This window comes from Camelus ferus, chromosome 13 (genome assembly GCF_009834535.1).
Source record: "Camelus ferus isolate YT-003-E chromosome 13, BCGSAC_Cfer_1.0, whole genome shotgun sequence".
Taxonomy (NCBI): domain Eukaryota; kingdom Metazoa; phylum Chordata; class Mammalia; order Artiodactyla; family Camelidae; genus Camelus; species Camelus ferus.
The window spans coordinates 25,595,759-25,622,140 of NC_045708.1; the positions used below are offsets into that span (position 1 = coordinate 25,595,759).

General features: G+C 53.0%; 3 protein-coding genes across 21 annotated transcripts in view; 1 reads left to right on the forward strand and 2 right to left on the reverse strand.

Annotated features, from left to right (window-relative positions):
• The first annotated feature begins 116 nt into the window (after positions 1 to 116).
• SH3D21 (SH3 domain containing 21) lies at positions 117 to 13,718 on the forward strand. 15 transcript variants are annotated; one of them, XM_032495960.1, is made up of 16 exons: positions 966 to 1,125; positions 1,303 to 1,460; positions 1,548 to 1,611; positions 1,861 to 1,979; positions 2,208 to 2,298; positions 2,473 to 2,528; positions 2,616 to 2,661; positions 2,811 to 2,911; positions 3,030 to 3,116; positions 3,279 to 3,321; positions 11,069 to 11,162; positions 11,257 to 11,309; positions 11,413 to 11,522; positions 11,679 to 12,536; positions 12,814 to 12,877; positions 12,951 to 13,713. In XM_032495960.1, exons 1-16 carry the CDS (start codon positions 1,122 to 1,124, stop codon positions 13,376 to 13,378), a joined length of 2,376 nt encoding a protein of 791 aa, XP_032351851.1. In that variant the 5' UTR covers positions 966 to 1,121; the 3' UTR covers positions 13,379 to 13,713. The 15 variants fall into 15 exon arrangements, with proteins under 15 accessions (XP_032351850.1, XP_032351848.1, XP_032351852.1 ...); XM_032495952.1 differs by having other exon boundaries at positions 1,060 to 1,125; positions 11,428 to 11,522; positions 12,951 to 13,718; XM_032495954.1 differs by having other exon boundaries at positions 1,060 to 1,125; positions 11,679 to 12,724; positions 12,951 to 13,152.
• Positions 13,719 to 13,954: 236 nt separating this feature from the next.
• EVA1B (eva-1 homolog B) lies at positions 13,955 to 15,654 on the reverse strand. 3 transcript variants are annotated; one of them, XM_032495969.1, is made up of 3 exons: positions 15,482 to 15,654; positions 14,977 to 15,074; positions 13,955 to 14,675 (listed from the first exon to the last, which is right to left on the reverse strand). In XM_032495969.1, the coding sequence occupies exons 2-3, from the start codon at positions 15,041 to 15,043 to the stop codon at positions 14,233 to 14,235; spliced, it is 510 nt and encodes a 169-aa protein (XP_032351860.1). In that variant the 5' UTR covers positions 15,044 to 15,074; positions 15,482 to 15,654; the 3' UTR covers positions 13,955 to 14,232. The 3 variants fall into 3 exon arrangements, with proteins under 3 accessions (XP_032351860.1, XP_032351861.1, XP_032351859.1); XM_032495970.1 differs by having other exon boundaries at positions 14,977 to 15,156; positions 15,482 to 15,634; XM_032495968.1 differs by having other exon boundaries at positions 14,977 to 15,186; positions 15,482 to 15,623.
• A 6,550-nt stretch (positions 15,655 to 22,204) lies between these two features.
• The window catches only part of STK40 (serine/threonine kinase 40), a 37,660-nt gene continuing 33,482 nt past the window's right edge, over positions 22,205 to 26,382 (reverse strand). For all 3 annotated transcript variants that reach the window (XM_014560575.2, XM_032495972.1, XM_032495971.1), the window contains 2 exons: positions 26,005 to 26,089; positions 22,205 to 24,549 (listed from right to left, as the gene is read on the reverse strand). In XM_014560575.2, coding sequence (XP_014416061.1) covers positions 24,331 to 24,549; positions 26,005 to 26,089 — 304 coding nt within the window. In that variant the 3' untranslated portion in view covers positions 22,205 to 24,330. The remainder of the gene's footprint in view (positions 24,550 to 26,004; positions 26,090 to 26,382) is intronic.

The window sequence follows — 26,382 nt, forward strand, 5'->3', positions numbered from 1 at the left end:
GTCACCTTGAGTGTGTGTGTGTGTGTTGGGGGTAGGGTGGATGTCTCCCATAGCAGCTTCAGGGAACATCGAAGACAAAATGTCTGGGGGCTGGGCCCAGACTGTTAATCAGCCCCATCCTCTACACCCCATTCTCAGTAGTTCTTGGAGGGGCCTCAGCCACCCCTGTGCTGGTTAGCATTCCAGTGGTTTTGGTTTATATTCTGTACCTTGGACACCCTAGGAGAACCAGATTTTTTCATTCTGGTGTCATAAGCAAGGACTTTGGCTTCCATAGTGGTGGGGCAGAGGTCAAGGGGTGTGGATAACAGGTTTGGTCTTCTGTGTTCACCCTGAGCAGGAAGATAGCCTGAAAGCCTAGCCCATGTGGGGCAGGCATTAGGGGGGCCCTAACCTTTAGCGCTTGCCAACTCTGGCCTTGGCTGTAGGGAGCAGGACCTTCAAAATGTCCTGAGGCTCCCTTCCTGCTTTCCTCCCAAGGAGAATCTGGAGGTATTTTCTGAAACAAAACCAGGCCCCTGTGGCTCGAAAGAAGTTTTTTGTACTCTTCCTCCTTTCTTGAAGAGCGGGGTAGGCCAGGGAGGAATATGCCTCCCTGGGAAAGCAGCAATAGCTTTGTGCACACACCAGCAACCAACCCCTCCACCCAGGACCCGCCTTAAAGCGGTTGCTGCCTGCTGGGGGGGGGGGGTACCCTGGTATGTGCCTCTCCCCACCTTTTACCCTGCAGCTAAAAGCTTGCCAGCTGAGAGAGGGGAAGCCAGGGAAGGCTCAGTGCTATTGGTGGATGGGGGCCTCAGGGCCGAGGCTAGAAAGAGGAGAAGTCGCTAATATAGGCGTCTAGGCAGACAAGAGCATGTAGGTAGGGGAGCTGTGGCCCCAGCACTGGTCCGAGACCCTGGACTTAATCACCCCTGGGTTGGGGACAGAACTTGTTGAGCCGGGCCGCCCCCTCTCCCACACCCACTCCCAGCACCTGGAGCCAGACCTATTGGCTCCTGTCTCCGCCTCCTTTGCTTCACAATCTCGCGGCTTGTCCCACCCTACCTGAACCCAGTACTCATCTGCCAGCGGGACTGCACTATCCTCCCTGCCCGGCTCTGAAGGGCGCCCCGGAAGCCATGGGTATGTCCCGAGGGTTTGGGGTGGCTGTTCTCTGCAACCGCGTGGAAATAGCGACAAAAGCCTACACCACCACCCCGCTCTCCCGCTGTCTATACGGGGCCCCGGACTCGCGCCATGGCCAGTCGGTCCCTACTGGGCCCCTCTGAGCCGCGTCCCCGCGCCATCCTCCGCCCTCAGAGGTGCTGGTCCTGGCCGGATATCGCGCGCAGAAGGACGACGAGCTGAGCCTGGCGCCCGGGGACCTGGTCCGGCAGGTGTGCAAGGGACCTGCACAGGGCTGGCTGCGTGGAGAGCTGCGGGGCCACTGTGGTCTCTTCCCCGAGTGCCTGGTGCAGGTGAGGCCGGGCCGGAGGTCGGTTGGTGGGTGGTCTCCGCGCGCCCCTGGGAGCTGAGAGCCCTCCTCCTGGTGCCATCATTTGCAGGAGATCCCAGAGACTCTGCGCGGCGTTGGGGACGCGCCGAGACCGCGCTGTGCGCGCCGCCGAGGTGAGCGCCAGTGGGGTGCGCAGGCGCGCGGGGCTCTGGCGGCCAGGTCAACCCCCTCTCCCCAAGACCCGCGCGACTCTGGGCGGGGCCACGCGGCCGCTCTGAGGCCTGTGATTGGTTCTCGAGCACAATGCTCTGCCCTGGGGCGGGGCCTGGAGGTACGGAGCTGGGTGCTCGCGACCCACACCTCCCCTAGCTCAGCTGACTGGGGCGCAAGGCTCAAGAGGCCTCACTCGCGTCCGATCCCAGGTCGCCCCGCCAAATCTCCGGGCCCCCAAAGATGGTGCAAAGTGAACTTCAGCTACTGCCCGGAACAGGCGGACGAGCTGAAGCTGCAAGCGGGGGAGACTGTGGAAGTGATAAAGGAGGTGAGGGGATGAGGTAATGAGAGGGTTTGGGTGGAGATGATGGAGCACGTCTCTGGGTGAGGGTAGTCGGTACACTGAGGGTGTGGGCCATGGGAATGATGAGGGGCACAGAAATGGGAAAATGAGGGGAGGGGTTATCGGGCAGAAACGGGATGAACCAGGGTATAAGATTCCTAGAGAGACCCTTGGAGCAAAACCAGATGCCCCTGCGTCCTCCCTCCTCCCCAGATTGAGGACGGATGGTGGCTGGGGAAGAAGAATGGGCAGCTGGGAGCCTTCCCGTCCAACTTTGTGGAGTTGCTGGACAGTGGGCCCCCAAGTGAGACCTGGAGCCTGTGGCCCCGTGAACCCCTGTGACCAGACTCGGCAATCTCCAGTGACCCTCCCCAGTGGTCTGAGCCTGTGATCCACACATCCTTCCCCCTGACCCCTTTGACCTCTCCCATGATCTAAACTGAATGAGCATTCCCCTAACCTCACTATCTCCCACCAGGCCTTGGTAACCCACACAAGCCTTCAGTCAGCCTCGATCCCCAGAGACCTCCCAAGGTAAATTGAATGGAGTGGGTAAAGAGGTGGTGAGTTCCTCTTAGGGGGGCTGGAGGCTCAGCTTGTTCCTCCCCCTGCCCCCACTAGCTGAGCAGCCTGACCTATGACAGCCCTCCAGATTACCTGCGGACAGGTGAGCACACAGCCAGAGGGTCCCTCGAAACCCCCTCCCCCAAGCCACTCTGACTTGGGGGAGGGGGAACCCAGCTAGGATGATGGAGGAGGGAGCCCATGACTTATCTGGAGAGGGGGGTTGGCTTCAGTGGACTGACCTCCCCTTAGTTTCCCACCCTGAGACATACAGGGTCCTGTTTGACTACCATCCTGAGGCCCCAGACGAGTTGGCGCTTCGGAGGGGGGACGAAGTGAAAGTACTGAGGAAGGTGGGAAAGGCACAGGGCAGGGGAGGGTGCAGGGATGGTGCTGTTGAAAAGGGTAAGCCTGGGGAAGGAAAGAGCTTGGGGATCTGGCTCACCTCTCCATGGCATCTTTCTCTCCCAGACCACAGAGGATAAGGGCTGGTGGGAAGGAGAGTCTCAAGGCAGAAGAGGAGTCTTCCCAGATAACTTTGTGCTCCCCCCACCCCCGGTGAGTATGGAGCAGGCACTCACATGGCAGGGGCAGGCTACTCTGGACAAAGTTGGGGGTAGTGGCACTCACTGACCACAGCTGGAGGGCCACCTGCAAATGAGGGTGGACTTAGAAATATGAGGGCATCTCTTGATATGCTGATACCTCTTTTCCGCATAGATCAAGAAGCTGGCCCCACGGAAAGTGGTATCCCGGGAGTCAGGTGGGTGCCCGGGAAGCCTGCGATTGGGGGGTGCTTTCTGGGAGACCCAGCAGTCCAGTTGCCCATAAACACCCAGAGCACCTCAGTGGTCCAGTACACCCCCTTAAGGGGTACCTCCCCATGGGCTAAGGGCCTGGTAGGAATGTATTATGTGGGTCAGTGTTTGGGAATGTCAATTTGCATGTTAATATATTCCTGTTTCTTTGTGTTGAGAATGTGGCTATCTTTCTCATGAATGAATATGTTTAAATTTGTTTCATTTTGTAAGGAAATGTATGGATTGATTTATCTGGGTCTTTGAGACTGTGTGTGTGTGTTATGTGTCTAATAAGTGTGTCAGTGAATAGCTCTGTTTATGTATCAGTGTGTCTGTGGGGATGTGTGTCTTTTAATTTACCTTTCAACATATTTCACACATGCCAAAAATATACATAACATACATGTTTTAAAACTTAATAATGAACACCCATAGTCTGTCAACCCAAAAACCCAAGAACTAGAACATTGCCAGTAGTTTGCGTGCTCCTGTTTCCCATCCTGCTACTTCTCCAACACCAAAGGTCACCACCAACCACTATCCCGAGTTTCATGTTTATAATTCCCTTGAGTTTTTAAGTGTGCTCATATATATGTCTAAATAATGTATCAATTTATTTTTGTTTAGTTTTGAGCATTATAAAATGTTTATAGTCTTCTGGGACTTGCTGTTTCCAATCAGCATTATGTTTCTAAGATTAATCCATGTTGTGTGTAGATGTAGTTCATTTATTTTTCTCTGTTGTATAATATTCATTGTGGAGAATTAACCACAGTTTGTTTCTGGTCTCCTGATGTTGGACATTTTCATTGTCTCTAGTTTTTTTTTTTTTTTTCCACTTTTTAAAATTGAAGTATAGTTGATTTACAATGTTGTGTTAGTTTCTGGTGTACAACATAGTGATTCAGTCATGTGTGTGTGTGTGTGTGTGTATGAATATATATATTCTTTTTCATTATAGGTTATTACAAGACACTGAATATAGTTCCCTGTGCTATACCATAGGACCTAGTTGTTTATCTATGTTTCTAGGTTTTACTATTACAAACAGTGCTGCCAAAAACATTCATGTGTCTGTCTTCCAGTTGCAGGTATGATGTTTCTTTAGGATATAATCCTAGGAGTGGCACTGCTAGATTACAAGGCATGTGAATGTTCAACTTTTATGAGATAAAGTCGTATTGGTTTCCAAAGTGATTTGATTGTACGCTTTACCACTCCACCATCAGTGTATAAGAGATCTTACTGATCTAAATCGTGTTCAACACTTCGTAGTGTCACACTTCATTATTTTTGTGAATCCAGTACAAAATAGCATCTCATTGTGGACTCCTTTGCATTTTCCTGTTTAGTAATACTTTTTTGGAGTTCTTCATACATTCTGAACTATGGGTTATACATGTTATATTTTCTCTCAGTTTGTGGCCTTTTTTCTTTTTTGAGTGATTTTTTTGATGAACAGGAGTTCTTAATTTAAAAAAATACTTCTTGAAGTATAGTTGATGTACAGTATCATATTAGTTTCAAGTGTACAACATAGGGATTCAAAATTTTTACAGATTATACTCCATTTGAAGTTATTATAAAGTATTGTCTGTATTCCCTGTGTTGTACAATATATCCTGTATTGTAGCTGATTTATTTCATACATAGTAGTTTGTGTCTTTTAATCTCCTACCCTTATCTTGCCCCTCCCCTCTTCCATCACCCCACTGGTACCCACTAGTTTGTTCTCTATGAGTCTGTTTCTATTTTGTTATATGCATTTGTTTATTTTGTTTTTTAGATTCCACGTATTAGTGAGAATTACATACAAGTGATAACATGAAGTATTTATCTGGGAGTTCTAAATTTTAATGCAAATGTATTGATCTTATCTTTAATGGGTTAGCTGGTTTTTTCTTGTTTAAGAAATCCTCCCTGCCTCAAGTTCAGAAAGACAGTCATTAATATTTTCTTTAAAACTTTTAAAGTGTTGCTTCTCACTTTTAAGTGAGTTTATCTATGTAGCATTGATTTTAGTGAGTGATCCAATTATACCCTTTTCCATATGGACAATTAGTTGTTCAGCATCATTAATTATTTCTGCATGTGAGTTTTATTGTGTCTTTTTAAAAATTAGATATCCTTCTTTTTATTGCAGGGCTATAGAAATGCATTGGGTTTTGTATATTGATTTTGTAGCCAGCCATGGTGCTGATTGTTTTCAGTAATTAATCTGTAGATCTTTAATAAGTTTTCTTCAAAGACAGTCATGTCATCTGTGAGTAATGACAGTTTTGCTCTATCTTTTCCACTCCTTATGCCTTTTAATTTCATTTTTTTATTTCACTCTAGTGGCTAGTATCTCAATATAATATTGAATAGAAGTAGTGATGCTGAACATCATTAGCATATTTGTGATTTTTAATGGAGTGCTTCTAACTTTTCCCCTTTAACAATGATGTTCGCTTAGATCTTTTGTAGGTATCTTTTTGTCAGGTTAAGGAAGGTTAAGGTTTCTATTTCTTGTTTACTTAGAATTTTTACCGAGAGTGAGTGTTGAATTTTCTCAAATTGTTTATATGAATCTTTTGAAATGATTATATGGGTTCTCTTCTTTAATCTGTCAATGTGATAAATGACATCTGCAGAATTTTCTGATATTAAGCCACCATTAATTCCTGGGATAAATTCAAATTGGTCATGGTTTATTATGTTTTCATATACTGTTGGGATACCTTCCCAGTTTTTTTTTTTTCCTTAAGAGTTTTGCAGTCATTTTTACTGTCCTCATTTGATTATCAGTATTATATGGGCCCCATCACTAAGTTAAGGAGTATACTTTTTTTTTTTAAGTCTTGTTTAGATCTTACGTAAGATGGGAATCATCTTTTCTTGAAAGCTGGTGAAACTTGCTTATAAATTCATCTGGAACAGTTTTTTTCCATTATGGGAAGATTTTAAACTACTTCAGTTTCTTTAATAGTAATAAATAGATTTGTCTTCTGAATAAAATTCTTTTTCTTTCTTTTTTTTCTTTTTTTTTTTTTTTTTGCTTAATACAACAGAAAACTCTCACAATTTTGGAAGCTAGAAATCTAAAATCAATGTGTTGGCATGGCCATATTCTCTGTGAAGATTCTAGGAGAAGAATCTTTCCTTGCCTTGTCTTAGCTTCTGACAGTTCTTGGCTTAGAGGTCATCACTCCGTTCTCTGCCTCTGTCTTCACAAGGTCTTCTGCCCTATGTGTTTGTGTCCAAACTTCCCTCTTCTAATAAGGACACTATTGGTCTTGGGTCCACCCTAATCTAGTATGACATCACCTTAATTTGATTACATCTGCAGACCCTTTACAACTAACTGCTCTTCAAATAGCTTTATCTTGGAACTCAGATGGGGAAGAAGCCTCACATTTTAGGAGACTTGCACAGATAGTGTTCTGTCTCCTGGTCCCTGGGTAACCATGTCTGGCCAAAAATCTTGCTACAATTCTGCAGTCAGTTTTAGTGAGTTATATATTTTTTTTAATTACCCATGTAATTAATGTTTTCCAATTATTTATAAAAAATTATAATATTCTCTTATAGTCTTTTAATCTCAATCTGTTATCTCTGGTCATAGTCTTTTTTTCATTTCTAATAATGTTTACTTTTTCCCTCTCTTTTTCTTGCTAAATATCACCAGAGAATTGTTACTATATTCAAATACTTTAAAAAAAATTGTTTCTGTTGTACATTTTTAAAAAGTTGTGGTAAAAAATATGAGTTACCATCTTAACCATTTTTAAGTGTACAATAGTGTTTCTGCACATTGTTGTTCAAAAATCTCTGGAAGTACCTTTGTGTTTTAATCTAGTCAGTCTTTGTCTTTGGTAATAAATTGATGAGGTTAGACTGTATTAACCATAATTATTTTATAATTTTAAATGATTCCTTCCTCTTTTTTTCTTAATTTTACTTTTTCATCAATTTCGTTAATTCAATAACTTTTTCACTATTTTTATTGTTTCAGTGGTTGCTCTTGAAATTCATCATGTATTTTTAACTTTTCAAGTCTAAATTCAAAGTCTTAATCTTCCTCCTGAACAAAATCTCTGCTTTTTAATTGGAGTGTTTAGACCAGGAGTGAGCAAATTATGGTCACTGGGCCAAATCTGGCCTGCCACCTTTTCTGAGGTGGGGTAACAGATCTATTGCGATATAATTTATATACCTTACAGTTCAGTGGTCTTTTGTATAGTCGTGGAGTTGTGCAACATCACCACAGTCAATTTTAGAACATTTCCATCACCCACTGTACTCTTTAGCCATTACCCTACCAGTCTTCCTATTCCCTCCTTCCCATCCCAAGATGACCACCAACCTACTTTGTCTTGATAGATCTGCCTACATTTTATATACATGATAATATATGACATATGGTCTTTTTAATGGGCTTCTTTCACCTCACATAGTTTTTTCATGGTTCATCCATTTGAGGTATGTGTTGTACTTCATTCCTTTTTATTGCCCAGTAATATTCTATTGTATCACTTTTTATCCGTTCATTAATTGAGGGACATTTGAGTTGGCGATGAACTTTTATGTACAAGTTTTTATGTGGACATGTTTCCATTTCTCTTGGGGTGTATATACCTATGAAAGGAATTGCTAGGTGATATAACTCTGTGTTTAACTCTGAGAATAACTGTCAAGCTGTTTTCCAAAGTGGTTGCACTGTTTTTCCTTCCCACTAACAGTGTACAAAGGTTCTAGTTTCTGCATATTCACACCAAAACTTGTTTTTAATCTGTCTTTTGATTATAATCATCCTTGTGGGTATGAAGTCGTATCTCATTGTGGTTTTGCTTTGCATTTCTTTGGCAGCTAATGATATTGAGCATCTTTTCATATGTTTATTGGCTATTTGTGTATCTTCTTTTGAAGAAATGTCTACTTGGGTCCTTTGCCTATTTTTTAATTGAGTTGTCATCTTCCTGTTGAGTTGTAGGAGCTCTTTATATTTTCTAGATAAAAGTTCTTTATCAGATAAATGATTGGCAAGTATTTTTTTCCCCATTCTTTGGGTTGTCTTTTCAGTTTCTTGATGGCGTCCCTTGAAGCACAAAAGTTTAACATTTTGATGAGGCCCCATTTATCTATTTTTTCTTTGGTTGCTTCTGCTTTTGGTGTCATATCTATGAAACCAATGCCAAATCCAAATTGCACTCCATATTGATTGGGCTCTTCTCAACCATGGCAGTAAAGCTGTCAATCCTCAACCTGTTCCACCCGTGAAATGTCCACATGGACCAAGGCAGCAGGGGATGGGAGAGGGATGCGAACAGGCAAGACCACCACCAAGCGTAAATACTTCTTGGATTATTTTATGCCTTTGGTCAATTTCCAGAGCACTGAAATGGTTGTTGCATCATTTCTGTCCAGCTTTCTAGTTGCCGTGTGGGGAGGCAACTTGCCTATCACCTCTTTTAGCCAGAGTCAGACCCTGGTTCTGTTATCTATTCCTTTTAACATTGCCTTCAAATTTTTCACTCCTTGTCTCACTCTACTTCTAGTTTTCTAATTTTGGCTACTGATTTACTAGCTTTTTGGCTATGCTTAACCTATACATTGCATTTTATTTCAAACATACTACCTTTCATCTCTAGTAGTATGGTTTTCTCCCCCGACCCCCGCACCCCCGCAAATCTGCCTGTTTATTCCTGATGGCCCCTTTGTTGCATGCTCATTCTTTATTCCTTCAAATATTTTAAACACAGCCGTGCTGTGTTCGCTCCCTGATCCTTCCAGTATCTGCTGTGTGCTGGGTCTGCTGACTCCGGCTCTCCGTGGCCTGTCCTCTCGTGTGTTTTATGAGCTACGTGTGTGATCTCAGTCTGCAGGAGTCTTGCCTGCCTCTGTAAGGGAAGACTTCTTCCAGAGAGGACTTGCTTTTACTTCCGCCAGTAGCCAGAGGGCACCAACCACCTGAGACCACTTCAGCCCTCCGGAACAAAGTGGTGCAGGGCTCCCACGGCTGCCTGGCACCGAGCTTTGGGCCCATGGTGAGCCAGGGAAGCAGCACCTGGGACACCTGCTCCTTGTCACAGGCCCCAGGCTCCGAAGCCGCAGAGCAGTAGTAGTAGCAGTGAGTACTGTGGAGTAGTGCCCAGTAGCCACAAAGTAGAACTGGGGCCAGAAGGGAAGTCTCCTCCCTTTTTTGTGGCCCTCTCCTCCCTCTTTTATGTCCAGCAGTGCCTCAAAGTTGTATCCTAAGCAGGCTGTCATTGCTCTCTAGTGGGAGGGCCCCGCAGCAGCTCATCTGCCACACTCCAAGAAGCAGGAGTCAAAGTTAACATTTACTGAGCTTTGACTGTGTGCCCAGCAGTTTCCTAAGCACCTCACATGGACTAAGTCGCTCAGCCCTCCCAACAACCCTATATGATTATTGCACCGCTGTTATCCTTGTTTTATGGATGAGGACGTGGGGGCACAAAGGTTAAGTTAGCAACCAAGTTCTCACACAGCTGGGGAAAAATGGAGCATGAGTTCCAAGCCTGCTGTCTGGCTAGAGGATCTGTGCTCTCGCCCACCGTGACTCCCAGAGGGGGATTTTGTTTGTATCTGTGTGTGATAATGTGTGTGTGAGAGAGTGAATTTCAACGTGTGCATACGCCACAGTGGCTGTTTGTGTGTCCATGGGTACGAATGTCAGTGTGTGTGACCGGGGCTCCCTCTGATGTCACCTTCTCAGTGTGGCCTTCTCTGACCCATCCCCCATTTGAAATTATAAACTCCCCTGCTTATTCTTCCTCAACAACTAATAAATCACTAACACACAACATAGTTTACTTCTCTCATTTATGTATGCCTCCTCAGTAGAACACGAGCTTGCTCTGGCTGCTGTGGGGAGAGCACAGCACAGGAGGGGTGGGTGAGGCCCAAGCCCAGGCTGGAGGCTGTTGCAGTAGTCCTGGTGAAAATGGTGTGACTCGATCTAAAGTGCTCAGTGGGGGAGGTGGGAACGAGTGGCTGGATTCCAGATGTAAGCAGACAGGACTTCCTGATGGTTTGGATGTGCAGCATAAGGAAATAAAGGGGCCAAGTAGGAGTCTTCCCTTTTTTGAGTGGGTGAACGGGTGAGATGGGGAGTGCTGGGAAAGAGGCAGATCCCAGGGGCAAGGAGACTGGGAAGCAAGAGATTAGTTCTGGCTATATTAAGTGTGTGGTGCCAATTAGCTCTCCAAGTGTTTGAAATACTGAGAGGGTAAGAGTCTGGATTTCAGGGAAGAGGAAGGGGCTGGAGATGAAAATGTGGGAGTTGTTGGCTTGCTGATGACAATTAAACCCATGAGACTGGGTGGGTGAGATCTCTTAGGGAGTAGATGTGATGGAGAAGACAAAGAAGGGGCATGGATTGGACAGGGAAAGGTTGTTGCTGTGGTCCAGGAAAGAAGAGAATCTGAAGCAGCTGTGGGAACTAAGCTGAGTACAGGTCTTAGAAAACCATGGATAAAATAAACTGGTAGGATTTGGAGCTGTCTCCCCACAAAGCCTTCCCTGACAGCTCTTTGGGGTGCTCCCACAGTTCCCTGTGCCCACATGGCATCCCTGGAGCTCCCAGGAGGCAGAGTCAAATATGATTCACCTGTCACTAGTCCCCTGTGCACAGCACAGGACAGGGCCAGTGACTTTTAGGTGGATGCGTAAGTGAGTGAATAAATGCCCTGTTCCCCTCTCCTGTCCCAGCTGCTATTAAGGAACTCAAAAAGATGATGCCGAAAACAGCCCTCCCTACTGTCAAGAAGCTGGTGACAGCCCCCACTGGGCCCAGCAAAGCCAAGTAAGGAGCAGGGTGGGGGAAGGGAAAGGAGGAGGGTACAAAAGAAATGCTACTCACTGCCCCCACCCTTGGGTCTGATGGGGACATATTCTAGGCCATCTTGGACACCCAGCGGAGATGGTCAGAAGCGCCCGTCCCGAAACTCCAGTAAGTCTCGCTGCCTCCCTGCAGTGGGGTGAGGTCTGGGGTCGTTGTGTTGGGAAACAGAGATGGAGAGAGGTTCGGGTTCTGAGTAGGCCTGGGCCCTGAGGGCCTGCTCTCACAGGCTCCAGTGGCAGCTTCCTCAGTGGGGGTCCAGGCCACCCTGGCAGAAGGCGATCCAAAATCCAGGCTCCCCAGCAACGCTCTGCAGCCAATCAGGTGAGAGGCCCGAGACTTGGGAGAGCGGGGATACTGGGCAGAGACTGGTTCCCAGGGGTACAGTGTGCAAGGGTGAAGGATCCCAGGCCAAGGGGGACCAGATTCAAACTGTCAAGGTACCCAGCCCTTGGCTGAGACCTCACCCCCATCCCACAGGGCGAAGAGCAGAGCAGCCTCACAAAGGCCCCTCATGTGAATAAAACTCTGACTCTGGACAAGGCCCCTGGCCCAGAGAAGACCCTGTCTCTGAACAAGGCCCCCGGCCCAGAAGAGACCCCGTCTCAGGACAAGGCCCCCGGCCCAGAGGAGACCCCATCTCTGGACAAGGCCCCTGGCCCAGAAGAGACCCCGTCTCAGGACAAGGCCCCCGGCCCAGAGGAGACCCCGTCTCAGGACAAGGCCCCCGGCCCAGAGGAGACCCCATCTCAGGACAAGGCCCCCAGCCCAGAGGAAACCTTGACTCCAGATAAGGTCACTACTCTAGAGGAAACTCCAGCTCTGGAGGACGACACCCCCAGCCCAGACAGGGTCTTCTCTGTGCACGAAGCCCCAGCCTCAGAAGTCCCACCTGAAGATGGAGCCCCTTATCCAAAGATGGCCCCTCTTGAGGACGAGGCCTCCACCCTAGGCAAGGTCTTGACCCAGGAGCAGGTGCTCTCTGAAGGGGCCTCCACCAGAGACAACACTCAGTTGTATCACTTCTCTTCAGAGGAAGCCCTGCCAAACGCCAGGTCTCTTGAGGCCAGTGAGGCTCAGTCCCAAGAGGAGTTCCACATGCCAGAGGCGCCCTCCCTCTGCGTGGGGAAACATCCCCTGGATAAAAGGGACAGCTCCCCTCTCCAGTGTGAGTCCAAGTCCAAGCCAGGGTCCATGCCTGCCCTTGAGAAGGCCCACCCCCAGGAAGAGGCTGCCATCCTCCTGGGGGAGGCACCTGTGAAGGATGAGACTACCCCCAAAGAGGAGAAGGCTCCCAAAGAAGAGGTACCCCCGGAAGAGGAAGTACCCCCCAAAGAGGTAACCCCTGCTCAGAAGAATTCACATCCTATCATGCTGACTCCAGGGCCCCTAGTGACCTCCACACTCCACTCCTTGGTCCTGCAAAGTCCCACAGACAGCGAAAGTGACAGAGACGACATAAAGAGGCTAAAGGACGAGGTGGAAGCTTTAAGGGGGTCGCTGGAGCTGATGGGGGTGCGGCTGGAGTAAGTGGGGAGGGGCAGGGAGGGAAGGAGAGGGGTGGGGGCTCTAGGCCTGCCCAGCTCACCCCTTCCCCTCGATCTCCTGTCTGCAGAAAGAAGCTGACCGACATCTGGGAGGAGCTGAAGAGCGAAAGGGAGAAACGCCAGTTGCTGGAGGTGGGTGGGGTGTGGGTCCCAGGCGGGGCGGGGGTGAGCGCCGGACCCTCCCCTGACTCCCTCTCTCGATCAGGTTCTGGTGAAGCGGAGGACTCAGGAGTCCCTTACCCGGGACTCCATCCACGTGCAGACGCAGACGCAGACGCAGACGCACTAAGGGTGGGCCCGGGAGGGACTACAGCGGGACCTGGAGCGAGGTCTGGCTCCGGCCACCCACATCCTTGCACAAGGGGACTTTGGGAAACGCAAGAAAGTAAACTCTGCCGTGTACGCGTGCCGCGCCGGCCTGGTCTGTGCGGGGCCGGGGCGGGGCCTGCGGGGCCCTGGCGGAGCTGGCGCTCCTGGCCCTCCGCATTCCTGGCAGTTGCTCCCGGGCACATCTGGCCAACATGTGGCTCCCATTACCGTTCCCAAGGCCCGCGCGCGGCTATTTTTATCCACCGGATGGCGGGGGAAAAGGGGGAGTGGGGGTGTCTCCTTCGGACGCCAGCCCCGCGCTAGAGAAATGGCCCTCAGGAGGGGCCCAAGAGGGGTCGGAGTTCTGTCAGAGGCCCGGATTCCGGAATCCAGCTGTGTGCGCCAGGGGAGGGGCCGGGCGGGCCGGCTCTCGAGCGCTTGACCCCTCCCAATTGGCCCCACTGTCTGCTCAGGACTCAGGAACGCACCTCCGCTCAAACACTAACTCCACAGCCCAACTCAGACACATGGTTACACTGGGGCTAATAGCTCCTTAGCGTCAAGGTCAGGGTCCCGTGTCCTGGTGTGTGTGCGTGTGTGTGATCGCAATGATGCATAAACCCAGAGCATTTGTAGCGACAGGGGCGACGTGTACCCAGGCGTTTGCCGGTAAGGAATGCTGGTATTTGTGTAAATCTGTGATGAAGTGGTGGAGTGTGGGTGAAGGAGTGTGTGTTTTTGCCACGTGTGAACTGAACGCAAGCACCTGTGCTGAGGCGTCGATGGCTAGAAGGAGGTGGTCAGCCTGGTAAAGGAGTCGAGTGGGGCCTCAGCCCTGGGGCCCCCTGCATGGCAAGATCCTGGGGGTCATTTAGGGGCAGGGGTAACAGAGAGACTGAGTCACTGAGAATGCAGCTTTCATTGGTCACTTCACCTCTTAATCATCCCCTAGAGAGGGGGTGGGGATTCTGGGTCCAGCCCTCCCCCCAGGGCCTTCTGGCTGGACTGGGGAAGGGTGTCTCTCAGGGGGCAGAGATCCAGGCCCAATAGCACCGGGGAGCCGTGGGGGCGGGGCCTCCATAGCACCGTGGGCAGGGGCAGTCCGAAGGTCGTGGGGCAGCTTGGAGCTCCTATGCCTGTCCAGTACTCAGAGCGCCTTACAGCGCGAGCAGGGTCGATTAGTAATAGTGCATGCGGCCCAGGGTGCCTGTGCCCGTGGGGCTGGGCCCCAGCGTGCCAGTGCCCAGCAGGTCCGGCTGTCCCGTACGCCAGATCTCCCGCAGGATCCGTTCCCGCTCCTCCAGCCGCTGCGCCCGCTCCAGCTCCTCCGCTGACGTGAAGACATTGACGCTCAGGGGCCCATCGGGCTCCGCAGATAGCTCGGGGCCCGGCAGCGTGTCGTCGGGCCCCAGGCGCGTCACGGTGTCCTCGTCGTCGTCGTCATCGTCGTCGTCGTCGTCCTCGGCCTCCAGGGTGCTGCTTCGGGGGTCCCGGCGCGGAGCGGGGCCCCGGGGCCGTGGGTGGGGTGCGCAGGAGATGCTGATGACTAGTAGGCACAGGGTGAGCAGCAGGCCAAAACAGACGCCCAGCACGAAGTAGAGGCCAAAGCTCTCCGGGTTAGCTGGGGGTCAGAAGGCAGAAGTCATGGAGGAGCCCTGGCGAGTGGGAGTCATCCCATCTTGAAAAGATTCCAAGTTCTAAGTTTGGAGGGCCAGGACAGTACTTTCTATTTGAAGGACCTTAGGTAGCACCATCGGGCAGTGGGGGGAGTGAGAATGGGGGTGGGGTGGGGTATTGAGAGTAGGTGACTGGCTAAAGCAGGGTTATGATGGCCGGGAGGTGAGGAGGAGAGGAGGCAAGAGGGGGAGTGGGGCCTGAGGAGGCAGGGAGGGAGGGGTCCATGCCCCGGTGTCTGCCCTCACCGCGGATGTGTGCGTAGGCCGCCAGGCTGTTGCTGAGCAACTCCATGTCCCTTCGGGGGGCATCCATGCTGCTCTGGGGGCACAGCTCCCCTGTCAGCCTGCGAGGTCAGCAAGGTCAGATCCTTCCCCACGTCGGGAGCCAATCCTGACCTAGCTTCCTCCTCGGGACGGCTCTGCTCCCTGGAAAGGCAGCCCCAGCCAGGTTCCACCCTGGAGAGAACAGCTTCCTAACTTCGTTGCAGTCCTGGGCCCTGGCTGGGGAATCCTTCCCTTGAGCGCAGACGCCCCAACAACCTGAGGGTCGGAGGAGTGGGCCGCAGGAAGCTCCGCCCCTGGTGGGGTCCCCAAACGAGGCCCTATTGCGCCGTCCGGGAAGCGGGATGGAGGAGAGAGAAGCGGGAGCCTTCCCCACTACCTGGGCGGGCTCCGAGCAGGGAAGCCGCCTCCCTCTCCCATCCCACTCGCCCCGCGGGGACCCCCGGCCCGGAGGCCCGGGCTCACTTACCGTCGGCGCTCCGCTTCCCCGCTGCCCGGCCCTGGCGCGTCGGGCGGCCGCAGACACCCGGGGCCTGGCCGCTCCCGCCCCGTCTGGTCCAGGCCGCCAGCCCGCCCGGCTCGGCTTCCAGGCCGCGGCAGCGCGGGCCGGACACGGGCCGATGGACCAGCCGGCGGAAAGTTTCCTCCGAGGAAAGAGGAGGGACGGGACGGGACGGGGCGGGGCGGGGCGGCGGGGCGGGGTGGGGGGTGGGGGAGGCGGGGAGGAAAAGGGCTGGGAGAGGAAGGGGATAGGAGGGCGACTGGAGGAGCGGGGGCGAGGCCCAAGGGGCCGTGTGCTCCCCCACAGGAAACCGCTGGGGAGGCCGGCTGCAGGGACCCGCCCCCAGGCCACTAATAACAACAATAATAATAATGAGGATGGAATTCTGCCTAGGTACCAGGCCATGGGCTAAACCCTTGACAATATCTTTTCATTTAATCCTAACAACCCTGTAGCTTGGGTAGCGTCATCCCCACTTGACACATAAATCACCGAGTCACAGAGAGATCCTTACCCAAACGGTCAGGATTTGAACCCACTTTTCTCTAACCCTGGGCTCTTAAACCCCTCCTCTAAACATTTCTCTTCCTCCCAAGAGGCCCCCTCACCCAGGGGAGACTGCCCTTTTCCCCAGCTTAGATGTCAGTCCTCTCCCAGACCCTCAGCCACAATCCAGGGACAGAGCTCCCATCCCCTCCTCCCAGGGCCCAGACGGTGAGTGTGTCCAGCTGGCCCAGCTCTGGTCACGCAGGGTTAATGAATGTTGGACTCTGGCTTCAAGCCAGGCCCAGGCCAGCTTTGCAGAACCCAGCCCAGGGCCTCTGCTGGCCCCTATGCTCTTCTGTACCAGGACGTGGGGCAGAGGTGTATTTGGCTCCTGGCTAAACCTGCCAGTGCATGTGCGTGCATTTCCACCTGGGCTCAGGGCTTGTGCCTGCAATGTGTGTGTGTGATCTGCATGCAGCCCGGGTCTTCTTCCTGCCCAGACTCCCAGGCCCCCCCTTTTGGGCCCCCCTTCCTGTGCTGGGCTCGGGTGAGGGGGAGGCCTTCTTGGCGGGAGCCTTAGAGAGGAGGAGGGAAGGAAGGGGGAGAGGAAATTGCAGACATAGCTGGAGGAGCAGCCTGAGGCCCGTGGGCCAGTGACCCCCCCCAAACTCTGTCCAGGCTGGAGACCCCCACTCCCAGTCCTGAGACTGAGTTCAAGCAGAGGGCAAATCTGGCTGTGGAAAGGACTAGGACTGACTCCCATGGGGAGGGGAAGGGAACTCCTGGTGTCTCTGTGACTGTTTAGTCTGTTTTGTGAGCGGGTATGTAGGTTTTTCTGCCCATATCTGTATATTTGTGTGTCTATTTTCATGTATCTGCTTGAGTATTTTTGTGGGGGTGAGTATGTCTGTGGATAAATCCATTCAGCCGCTAGTCAACAAATGCTAACTGGTCAGCCTAGCACTTCCTAGTAATGGAGTTCAGCAGTAAACAGAACAGACACTAATCTTTGCCCTCATGGAGCTGACACAGGCGGAGAGACAAACAGTACGTGAAGAAGATAATCTTGGGGGCTGCTAAGTGTTCAGAGGGCGATGGAATAGGGATTGTGATGAAGAACACCTGGGGGCAGCCCTCGCAGGTGACATGGGGGGAGACCTGAATCCTGAAGAGGGGACAGCCCGGCCAGGATCTGGGGTGGGAATGAGGCCGACGGCCCTGAGGTAGGAGCGTCTGAGGGCACCTCTCTTCCAGGGGCGGCAAGGCACAGAGAAGGTGACCAGGTGATTGCAAAGCGGTCTGCGGGCCTGCAGAGGAGCTTGGATGTTATTGCAAGTGTGTTGGGAGCCCCTGGAGAGCTTCCATCAGGAGAGTGTCAGGGTTCCATGATGCACTCTGGAGAGGTCCCTGTGGGGGCTCAGTGTAGGACAGGCCACCACAGGGAGAGCAGTGAGCAGTGGTCGAGGGCTTGGCCCAGGAGGACCAGTGGAGGAGGTGAGCCAGGCTCAGATTGTGCAGGGAGTATCAACAGGACTCTCTGGATTGATGAGGTTGTGAGGGAAGCAGGAATGCAGGACACCTGCCTGATATTGGCCCTGAGCACCTGAGGAAAGCTCAGCTGAGGAGCGGGTTTTGGTGGTGAGATTTGAGAGTCAGTAGGGTATCTGGGTGGAGCTGGCAGACAGGCAGGCGGGGCCCTGCGGAGTCTGGGCTGCAAGTGTGTTTGAGATTCCTCAACACCCAAGATGGATTGAAACCCCCCCCCCGGGGGGGGGGTATAGCTGAGGTTGCCCAGGGGGCAGGGAGAGGAGAGCTCTGGTTGCTCCACTGTGGGTCTCCTGCAGAAGGCCTCAGCCAGGAGAGACCAGTGAGGTGGGAGGAAGACAGGAGGAAGACCTAGCTCGGACCCGGCCATGGCCATGATCAGCTGTGTTAAACTGGGCTGCGAGGAGAAGGTGAGGCCAGAATCTGACCACGGGCTGTGACTTGGATGGGTTTCCAAGGGTTTTACTGACATGTTGAATGCCTGCCATCCATGTGAATATCAGCATGCGCTGCGGCCATGCGTGTATGGCCGACCCCAAGTGTTGAGCATGTTGTGCCTCGGTTTGCTTGGCACATACCTGTGTCTCTTGTGGGTCCACGTTCATGCCTCTCTGAGTGGGGGCTGTAAGATTTTGGATATGTTTGTGTTAAGCTGTTTCTGGGCATCTGTGCTATGTGGATTACTACCTAAGACAAAGGTGTGTCTGTGTTTGGGTTGGCATGTGACTTGTATGTTTCGAGTAAGTCAGGTGGCCATGTTGAGCAGGTGTTGGGGTTGAGATGGTTTCTAGTCCCTTGGAGAGGGGGACACACCCAGAGGGTACCCTTAGAAGGCTGCCTTCTCCAGGGGGATGCATGTGGCCAATCCAGGCCAGGTGGGAGAAGTGGCAGCCTTGCCCTGGAGGGTTCAAAGAAGCTGAGGGCTGCTCCCTGAGGCCCTGGGAGAGGTGCCCGCAGCCTTTGGACCACTTAGACCATCCTCTGAGTCCGCAGACCCTCCTGGCTACCTGCCTATCTGCTTTTCTGCCTACCTCTGCCCACCCACCAGCCTGTCTGTAGCTCTGCCCAGCCACCTGTTTTCCGGTCATGCTGGCTGTGATCTCTCATATCTGTCACCTGCCTGCCTGGCTTGCAGCCACTATTCCACCTGCTGGTTTCCTCCCTGTCTGTCGGCCTGTGACTGACCTGCTGCCTGCCCGCCTGCCGGCTTGTTGGCTGCCTCCCTGCCCTCCTGTCTGCCTGTGAGACTAGAGATTTGTCACCTTGGGAAGTACAGAGAGTGGTCCTAAGATGACACACAGGAAGAACAGATATTAGTGGGTGGTCAGAGTGCCTCTGGGAAGGACCTCGGGAGGGCTGGCATATTCAGGGCCTGAGGCCAAGCCCAGCTCTGCCTCCTTCCCCATCAACCCATCTGGGGGCTGGCCCTGACTGCCCTGCTCCTGACCCTGGGGCCTCACCCCACTGCCTAGGTCTTGGACAGAGGGAAGAATGGGACTCACTCAAGGCCTCCTAAGACCTGCCCAATCCTCTTAATGCCCCCTCTGCACCCAAGACAGCTGCTGGGAAGAGGGCACTGTGAAAGCTTGCAAAATGAGTAACAGTGGCTGTGGATACTGTGTGTCTTCTGGCTGCCTGGCCGTCTGCTGGACGCTGTGCTTGCCTCAGCCCTTCAAATCCTCCTTGTGACCTTGTGTAGTTGGTAGCGTAACTCCCATTTTACAGAGGAGGAAAGTGAGGCCCAGAGAGGTCAAGTAGCATATGTGTGGCTGTAAGTGATGGGGCCTGGATTTGGACTTCAGGGCCAGGTTCCCTGCTGGTTGTCCACTGGGTAGTTATAGACCACAGTTCTCCACCTCAGCAGACCCAGAGCTGCCTTTTCATATTTTGTGTTGCTTCTTTTATGCTCCAGAAATGAAATGTATGGCTAATATACCCACCTCTACTTTTAAGAAAATTAATATACATGGGGGGAGGGTATAGCTCAGTGGTAAAATGTGTGCTTAGCATGCATGAAGTCCTGGGTTCAATTCCTGGTACCTCAATTAAAATCAACCAACCAATCTAATTACTCTACCTCCCCCAATTTAACATATATTATATGATAAATAATTATATAATTGAATTAATATAGATAATATAATTTAAAAATATATATACATTCTTGTCCTGCAATATAAAATAAATAAAGGGAAATGTTATGTATTTATGAAGTGATTAATTGCTGGGAAGTTGACAGCTGCGAGTGCAGCCTGATGCTGGGATATTGTGTTAAGTGTCTGAAATGGTGACAAATTCTTGGTAAAATTCTGAACAAGAAAAGAGTACAAATTTCCTTCACTTTACACAGTACTTGCATTCTCAGAAAATTTGGTGTATATTGTATATACACAAGTCCTCAGTGTTTATGTGTGAAATAGAGTTAGGTTCTTGGCTCTGGTAATTATAATCAGGGTTTTCCATTCCCGTCGTGCAGGATATGGAGTCTGCCTTCTTTGTGGGGTTGTCTGGAGTCCCTGGCCCCACCCCCAACGCCAGCAGCACTCTCCCTGACCCCGTCATTGTGACAACCAGACTCCCCAAATTCCCCACCCCCGCATGGACTCTCACCCGCTCGGAGCTGACCATTCCAGGACGGGAGGCAGGTATAATCAGTTCTCACACGTAGGATGTAATACCCGGCTGTAAGAAGCACAAGGAAGGGAAATAAAGCACGGGGTGGGGGGGCCTCTCTGAGGAGATGACATTTTGAGCTAAGGGAAGCGAGGGAGGGAGCCAGGCAAATATCTAAGGGGGAAACCCTTCCAGAAAGAATAGCCAATGCAAAGGCCTTGAGGTGGAAGCTGCTTGGCCGTTTTGGGGTCAGCAAGGAGGCCTTGTGGTGGGGGCCACTCACCACCAGTGAGTGAGAGCAGGGAGGGGCCTCGTGGAGAGCCCTGTGGTGCAGGGTTTTCTAAGCCAAATGCAGGCCCGTCTGGATGTTGTCCTACACTACACGTACAGAAGCCATCAGACAGGTGTGAGCAGGAGAGGGACAACATTGGGTTTGAAAAGGCTCACTCTGGCTTCCATGTGGCCCCTGGGCTGTGGCAGGGGTAGACTGGGAGCAGGGAGAAAAGGGGGCTCAGATGGGGTGGTTGCAGGAGCTGTGAGAAGCGCTCAGAATTTGTTGGGCCAGCTGGCCGGCAGGCTGGGCAGCTCAACAGTGGGCTGGACACGGGGTGTGGGGGTGGGGAGACAAGACGTGCAGGCGAACGTGGCTTTGGAGCCTGCACAGCTCAGCCTCCCAGCCTCCATTTCCTCACTTCCTTTCCACTTGAGAGAGCGCCACAGATCCGGGGTGGCCTCTCTCTGACGCTCTCTCCCTGAGGACACTGGTGACCAGGCAGTGGCTAACACTGGTGGAAACATCGCGGTTCTTGTTTGACTCCTCAGGGCATAAGGAGGCTATGATCACATCCATCTTTTTGGTAATTTCCCCTTGCTTTGCTTCTAGAGCTCACAATAAAAGCTGGTGAAGGGCGATCTAAGAAGTTTAGATCGATAAAGCAACAGTTCTGACATGTGAGCCACGTGCCAGGCCTGTTCTGGGTGCTGAGGACCCGGGAGTGAGCAAAACAAAGTCCCTGGCTGTCTGGAGTGTTGCTGAATGCAAGCCTGACACATAGGAGCACAGGTGATACCTGTGCTCAGAACAGAGGCTGATCAGGTGGGAGGTGCAGGAGGGAGGCTGAAAATGGAGGTGAGGCCCGGAGCGGTGGCTGGTGGAGCCAGAGTGTGGCCATGGTGGGCTGGGACTGAGAGCACCTTCTGGTACTGCCTCTGGGACATCTCAACGGAGAAGGTACTGGGCAAAATTTGTATAGACTCGAAAGTGGCCAGAAGGATGGGGACCACTTGGCTACTGCGGTAGCTGTGAGGTGGTGGGGTGCAGGGAGGGATGGGGGTGCCTGGGGGCCCACCCTGAAGACGTTGCCGAGAACCAGATCTTGGGGCAGTGCTACCTCCTCTTGCTGTGTGGACACCTGCTTGGGAGGGGCTCCTCCAGCATGGGTCTCTGCTCCTTTTGTGACCCAGGCTGTGTGTGGTTCCTGAACACAAAAGTGGGTCTGTTGGGGGCGGGGCCAGCCCACCTCCAGCTACACTGCTCCAAAGCTCAATCTGCAAAGTCTAAATTTAGGCAAAGGAAGGAAGGAAAGAAGGAAGGAAGGAACCCCCCCTTGGTTTCCTATGGAGGGGAGTAAGGGGAGGGTGGTGCAGGAAAAGGCCTGGCCCAGCTCTGCTTACCCCAGCTGCCCTGGATGGGCATGTGGGCACATGGGCAGTCTCTGTCTGGCTAGGGCCCCCGACTCCAGATGGGGGTTTGGCAGGGAGATAGGATCAGTACTCTGCTGATGGCAACCGCTGTGGGATGCGTCCTTCCTGCACAGGTCAGGGCTGAGCCAAGCCAAGCGGGGCTGGACCTGTTGGGAGGCTGGGAGATTCTGGCCCATCCCCCATTCAAGACAGCGATGGTGGGGGAGGGGGGTGGGGAGGAAGGGAAGGGGTGCCCATCCAGTGCACCTGGTGGTAGAGCCAAGCACCACAGGAAGGCTGCACTGCCTGGCTGGGTGGAAGATGGGGACGCAGGATGGTGAGAGATGAGACAGCGACACTGGCTCCAGATCAGGAAGTTTTATTGCTGACATGCAGGAAGAGTCCCCATGTAGTACAAAAATATGACTTTATACAAACTTTTTTGTGACTTTTTCCATTTTGTTTCTTTACAATAGGACTTCTTTCAGCGTGTGACACCCAGTGAGGGCAGACCCAACCTCCTCTCATTTGCTTTGCCAGAAATTAATCAGACACACGGGTTGACCTTGGAAGGGGCCAGTCTGTCTGACAGGCTTGCAGACCCAGAGGATATTGCTTTGAAAAGGAGGAGAATGACCACACGTGGCAAGCAGGCCTGGAGGGTCTGGGCAGGCTGCCGGATGAGGGGCTCGGGTTAGGCCCTCACAGGACGACAGTCACAGGGGCTGGGAGCCCTGGGCTGAACTGCATTTCTACTCCCTTAGGAGACTTCTTTTTGAAATAAATATAGAAAAGAGGGCATCCCGGCCCCCCCTGCACGAGACCCTGGTTCTCAGCGGCTGGACTGCTGAGGGAGGCAGAGCCTGGTGCTCAGGGGAGTAAGTGCTGGGCTCCGGTGGGCTCTGACAGACCCACTGAGGCAGAGGCACGAGGCGCCCAAGTGCTGGGATGGGGGCATGGGGAGGAAGGGGCGTGGGCGGCCCTGCTACTGCTGGCAAGAGGTGGCCCCATTTTTTCCAGATGGGGAAACTGAGGCACAAGGAGGTTTGGGAACTTGCCCAAGTCACTCACAGTGAGTCAGCTTTTGGGGAGAGGGCAGCTCACACTCTGGGAAACAAGGTCACACAGGCCTCGGTCACCTCCCCTGCTGGGGAGCAAGGGCAGGCAGGAAGGGCCCGAGGACCCAGGGCTGCCTGGAGGGGAACACGCAGCCTCTCTGAGGGGCCTGGGGGGGGTTAGGCCAGGGGGAGGTCTTTGCTTGGCACTGGGCAGGGCCAAATCCAGTGAGGGAGGGCGGGAGGGGAGGGCATTCTGGTGAGAACAGCATTTCTGGCAAGACAGGCATCCACTTCAAAATCTCGGCTCAAAAAGGGCAGCAGGGCTGTTCTCAAGCCAGGCTGGGTCCCCCCGTCCCTACCATTCTCCCCACAGACCCTGCAGCCCCCAGGAAGGACCCTGGTGGTCTGCTGGGAGAGATACATCTGTTACGAGGCAGGGGCGGGCAGGAGGAGAGATGCCCGCACCGTTCTCTGAACACAGAGGGTGGGGGGAGTGAGAGGGCACGCAAGCCGAGCCACTTGTGCACGGCTGCCCAGAGCACCCCTCCCCAGCCGCCCACCAGGCACCCTTCACATCTGTTGGCGTCACCTTGGTATCATGGTGAGTGGTGGAGGAAGAAACCAGGGCCAGTGCGGATGTACAGCACCTCAGAGGGGCCAAGGTGGGGTGAAGAGAACCAAGTCTAGAAAGGCCTCCCAGCACCAGGAACAGGAGGGCCAGTGGGCTGGGGGGGGGGCGGCAAGAAGGGGCTTCTGAGCCTGGGGGTGTGGCGGGGGCCCATCTAGGGCTGTGGACTCCCTGCTGTCCAGCCAGGCCAGGGGCAGGGAGCAGGCCACAGGCTGAGCCACTGAGAGCTGAGAGAGAAATTGGTTTCAGTACAAAAATAAATATATTTGAATTCGCTTAAGATGAGGTGACAGTTTTCCAAAGCTTGGATTGAGGGGATCTGGGGTCAGAAGGGGTGGGATGAAAACACTATGAGGGGCCGGGGAGGGCTGTGGGGAGTGGGCATTTGTGTTTGGAGCCAGCAGCGAGCTGCATGCTCAGCTTACGTGGACACTGGGGAGCAGCTGTCCCGGTAGGTTGGGGGGCGGTGGTCAGGCCCCTGGGCGGGTGGGCTCCCTCCTCCTCCCTCTCACTCAGTCCAGAGACAGCATGGTTAAAGAGACAGAGGTAGATTAAAACGTCATGATTAAAAGCGGATTAGTTATCGAGGCTTCTCAGATTAAAAACCAAACAATCAAGCATTCATTCCGAAAGGTAGCTTCGTGGTACCTCTGCTGACCCCATGTGTGACCTGGGCTGTCCCTACCCCGTCCCCCGTGTGGCCTGGGAGAGCGTTTAGCACGACGGGGCCCAGCTCGGTAGCCGGGCCGTTGGCTGGGGTGGGGAGAGGCTGCGGGTGGTGCCGGTGCCCCTGGCCGAGGCTGCTATTTCCGCAGGTAGCGCTGCGCCAGGATGGCTGCGTCCAGGGGGTTCATGGGCTGCGCATCGTGGCCCAGCCGTCGCACCGGCGGCACGCTGCCCAGCTGCCGCTTGGGCACCCAGCTGCGGGCCTCGTGGACGGAGCTCTTCTCCTCGGCCAGCAGCAGCTGCTGCCGCATGTAGTTCTCAAACTCGTACTGGGAGCACTCCTCCGTCACCTTCGCCTGTGCGACAGAGAGAGAGCACAGACAGACAGACAGACAGACAGACAGACAGAGGGGGATATGGAAACAGAAGAGTGAGGTCAGGTGGTCTGGCTCGAGAGGCCTCCCTCCCCAGACACCACGCCCTTGGGCCAGATCTAGTGGCCAAGAGTGTGGGTCGCTGAAGCCCTCCAGCTGACCTGAACCTCAGTTTGCCAGCTGCCTGGGTGTCACTCAGACCTGTGATCTCCCCGTCTCACTGACCTTGGAAGAGGTCACACTACTTTGGAAGGCTTAGTGTCCTCACCTGTGAAGTGGGGCAGTAATCTCCCCTCACAGAGGCTCTCAAGAGGCCTGGGGAACCAGTGCCAGTCAAGTGTTAAAAAGAGAGAGGCCTGGGACTCGGGTGCTCAGCTCCTGGGCGATGCTGTTTCTCTATTTTGCCCCAAGTTGAGCTCCCTGGAACGGCCCAGTCACAGCAACAAAGTGAAGTGGTAGGTCTCTGTGCTAATCATTGGAGGCAGAAAGTAGGGCTGTGGAATTGGACTTGGGTTCAAGGCTCAGCTCCATATTTCCAAGCTGTGTGACTCTGGGAAAATTACTTTACCTCTCTGAACCTGTTTCTTTGTTTTCTTTTTTTCTTTTTGTTTTTTTTTTGGTGAAATGGGGATAAGAACACAGCCCACACTGGCCTATCATGTGAACTGAATTGAGATGTACTAGGGGGCACTCCCTGCATGCTAATGATGATAATTTTTAGCTGCTGAATGGCCCTCGGAGTGGGTGGGAGCTGGAGGGTAGGGCCTGGAACTCTCTCTTCAAGGGCCAGGAGGCTCTGCTGTGGTCCCAGGCTGGCTCCTCCTGGCCTTACCTGTCCAGTGCTTGCTGCGGGACTACAGGGTAGCCCAGAGAGGGAAGGGCCTTACAGCTTCCCTCCCAGGACACAGCTAAGCCCTGCCCCCAGGGGGCACCCTAAGATCACCCGCCAGCTGCTGCCTAGCACCCAGGTCTCTGCCCCTATCCTGGGCTCAGCACTTTCTCCAGTGCAGGAAACAGGGGAGGAGAGAAAACTGGGAGAAAATGAATCATCTAAAAAACGAAAAGCAGGAAGGGCGAGAGAGAACCCTGTGAGTCAGAGGCGCAGACAAGTGTGACCATTTAAAGAGCCAGCATGGGGCAGAGCCAGGGCCTGGGCAGAAAGAGGAAGCTGAGAGAGGACCGGCCTGGGCTGCAGTGGGGCCTCCACTTGAGGCTGCCCCACAGCCCCTCTCTCAGGCCACGTGGAACTGCCAACTGAGCCAGACACAAGGCAGGCCCCAGGCAGCTCAGGCTGAGGACTTAAGTCTCCCTTTCGGGCTCCAAGGGCTGCAGAGGCTGAGGGGGCCCTGTGGCCTGCCGGGAGCTGCCACCCCTGCCCTCCCTGGAGGTTGCTGCCTCAGGACTTGGGTAATGGCCTGGCTGGTCTCCCCAACTCACCTCCTGGGAGCTGTCTGCGTTGCTCATTTGGTCGTCGATGTCGGGAACCACCTGCAAAGGCCCGCTCAGAGATGACAAGGACTGCCTGCAGGGAAGGCAGGTAAATCAGGCTGGCTGCAGGAAGCCCTGGACCCTGTTCCCCAGGCCTGGCTGGCAGGGTCCCCACTGTTCTGAGACTTGGCTGGAGTCAACAGACCTGGGCTGGGTTCCAGCTCAGCTCCTTCCTGACACAGCTGCCTCTGCTTCTCAGCCTCAGCTTTCTCACCCAGTAAGTGAGGGACAATTTCTACCTTGAAGACTGTGATGAGAACTCAGTGAGATTAATACCCATCCCACAGTTGGCATCCACTGGCATGCAGGAGATGCTCAACCCTGAGT

What these genes read in the sequence shown, in the direction of transcription:
- SH3D21 (XM_032495960.1), top strand. An exon ending in TCCAGATTACCTGCGGACAG is followed by an intron (nt 2,662 to 2,810) that starts GTGAGCACACAG and finishes ACCTCCCCTTAG; the next exon opens with TTTCCCACCCTGAGACATAC. An exon ending in ACTGGGCCCAGCAAAGCCAA is followed by an intron (nt 11,163 to 11,256) that starts GTAAGGAGCAGG and finishes GACATATTCTAG; the next exon opens with GCCATCTTGGACACCCAGCG.
- EVA1B (XM_032495969.1), bottom strand. Translation starts at nt 15,043, where the DNA reads ATGGATGCCCCCCGAAGGGACATGGAGTTGCTCAGCAACAGCCTGGCG. An exon ending in GGCCTACGCACACATCCGCG is followed by an intron (nt 14,676 to 14,976) that starts GTGAGGGCAGAC and finishes TCTGACCCCCAG; the next exon opens with CTAACCCGGAGAGCTTTGGC.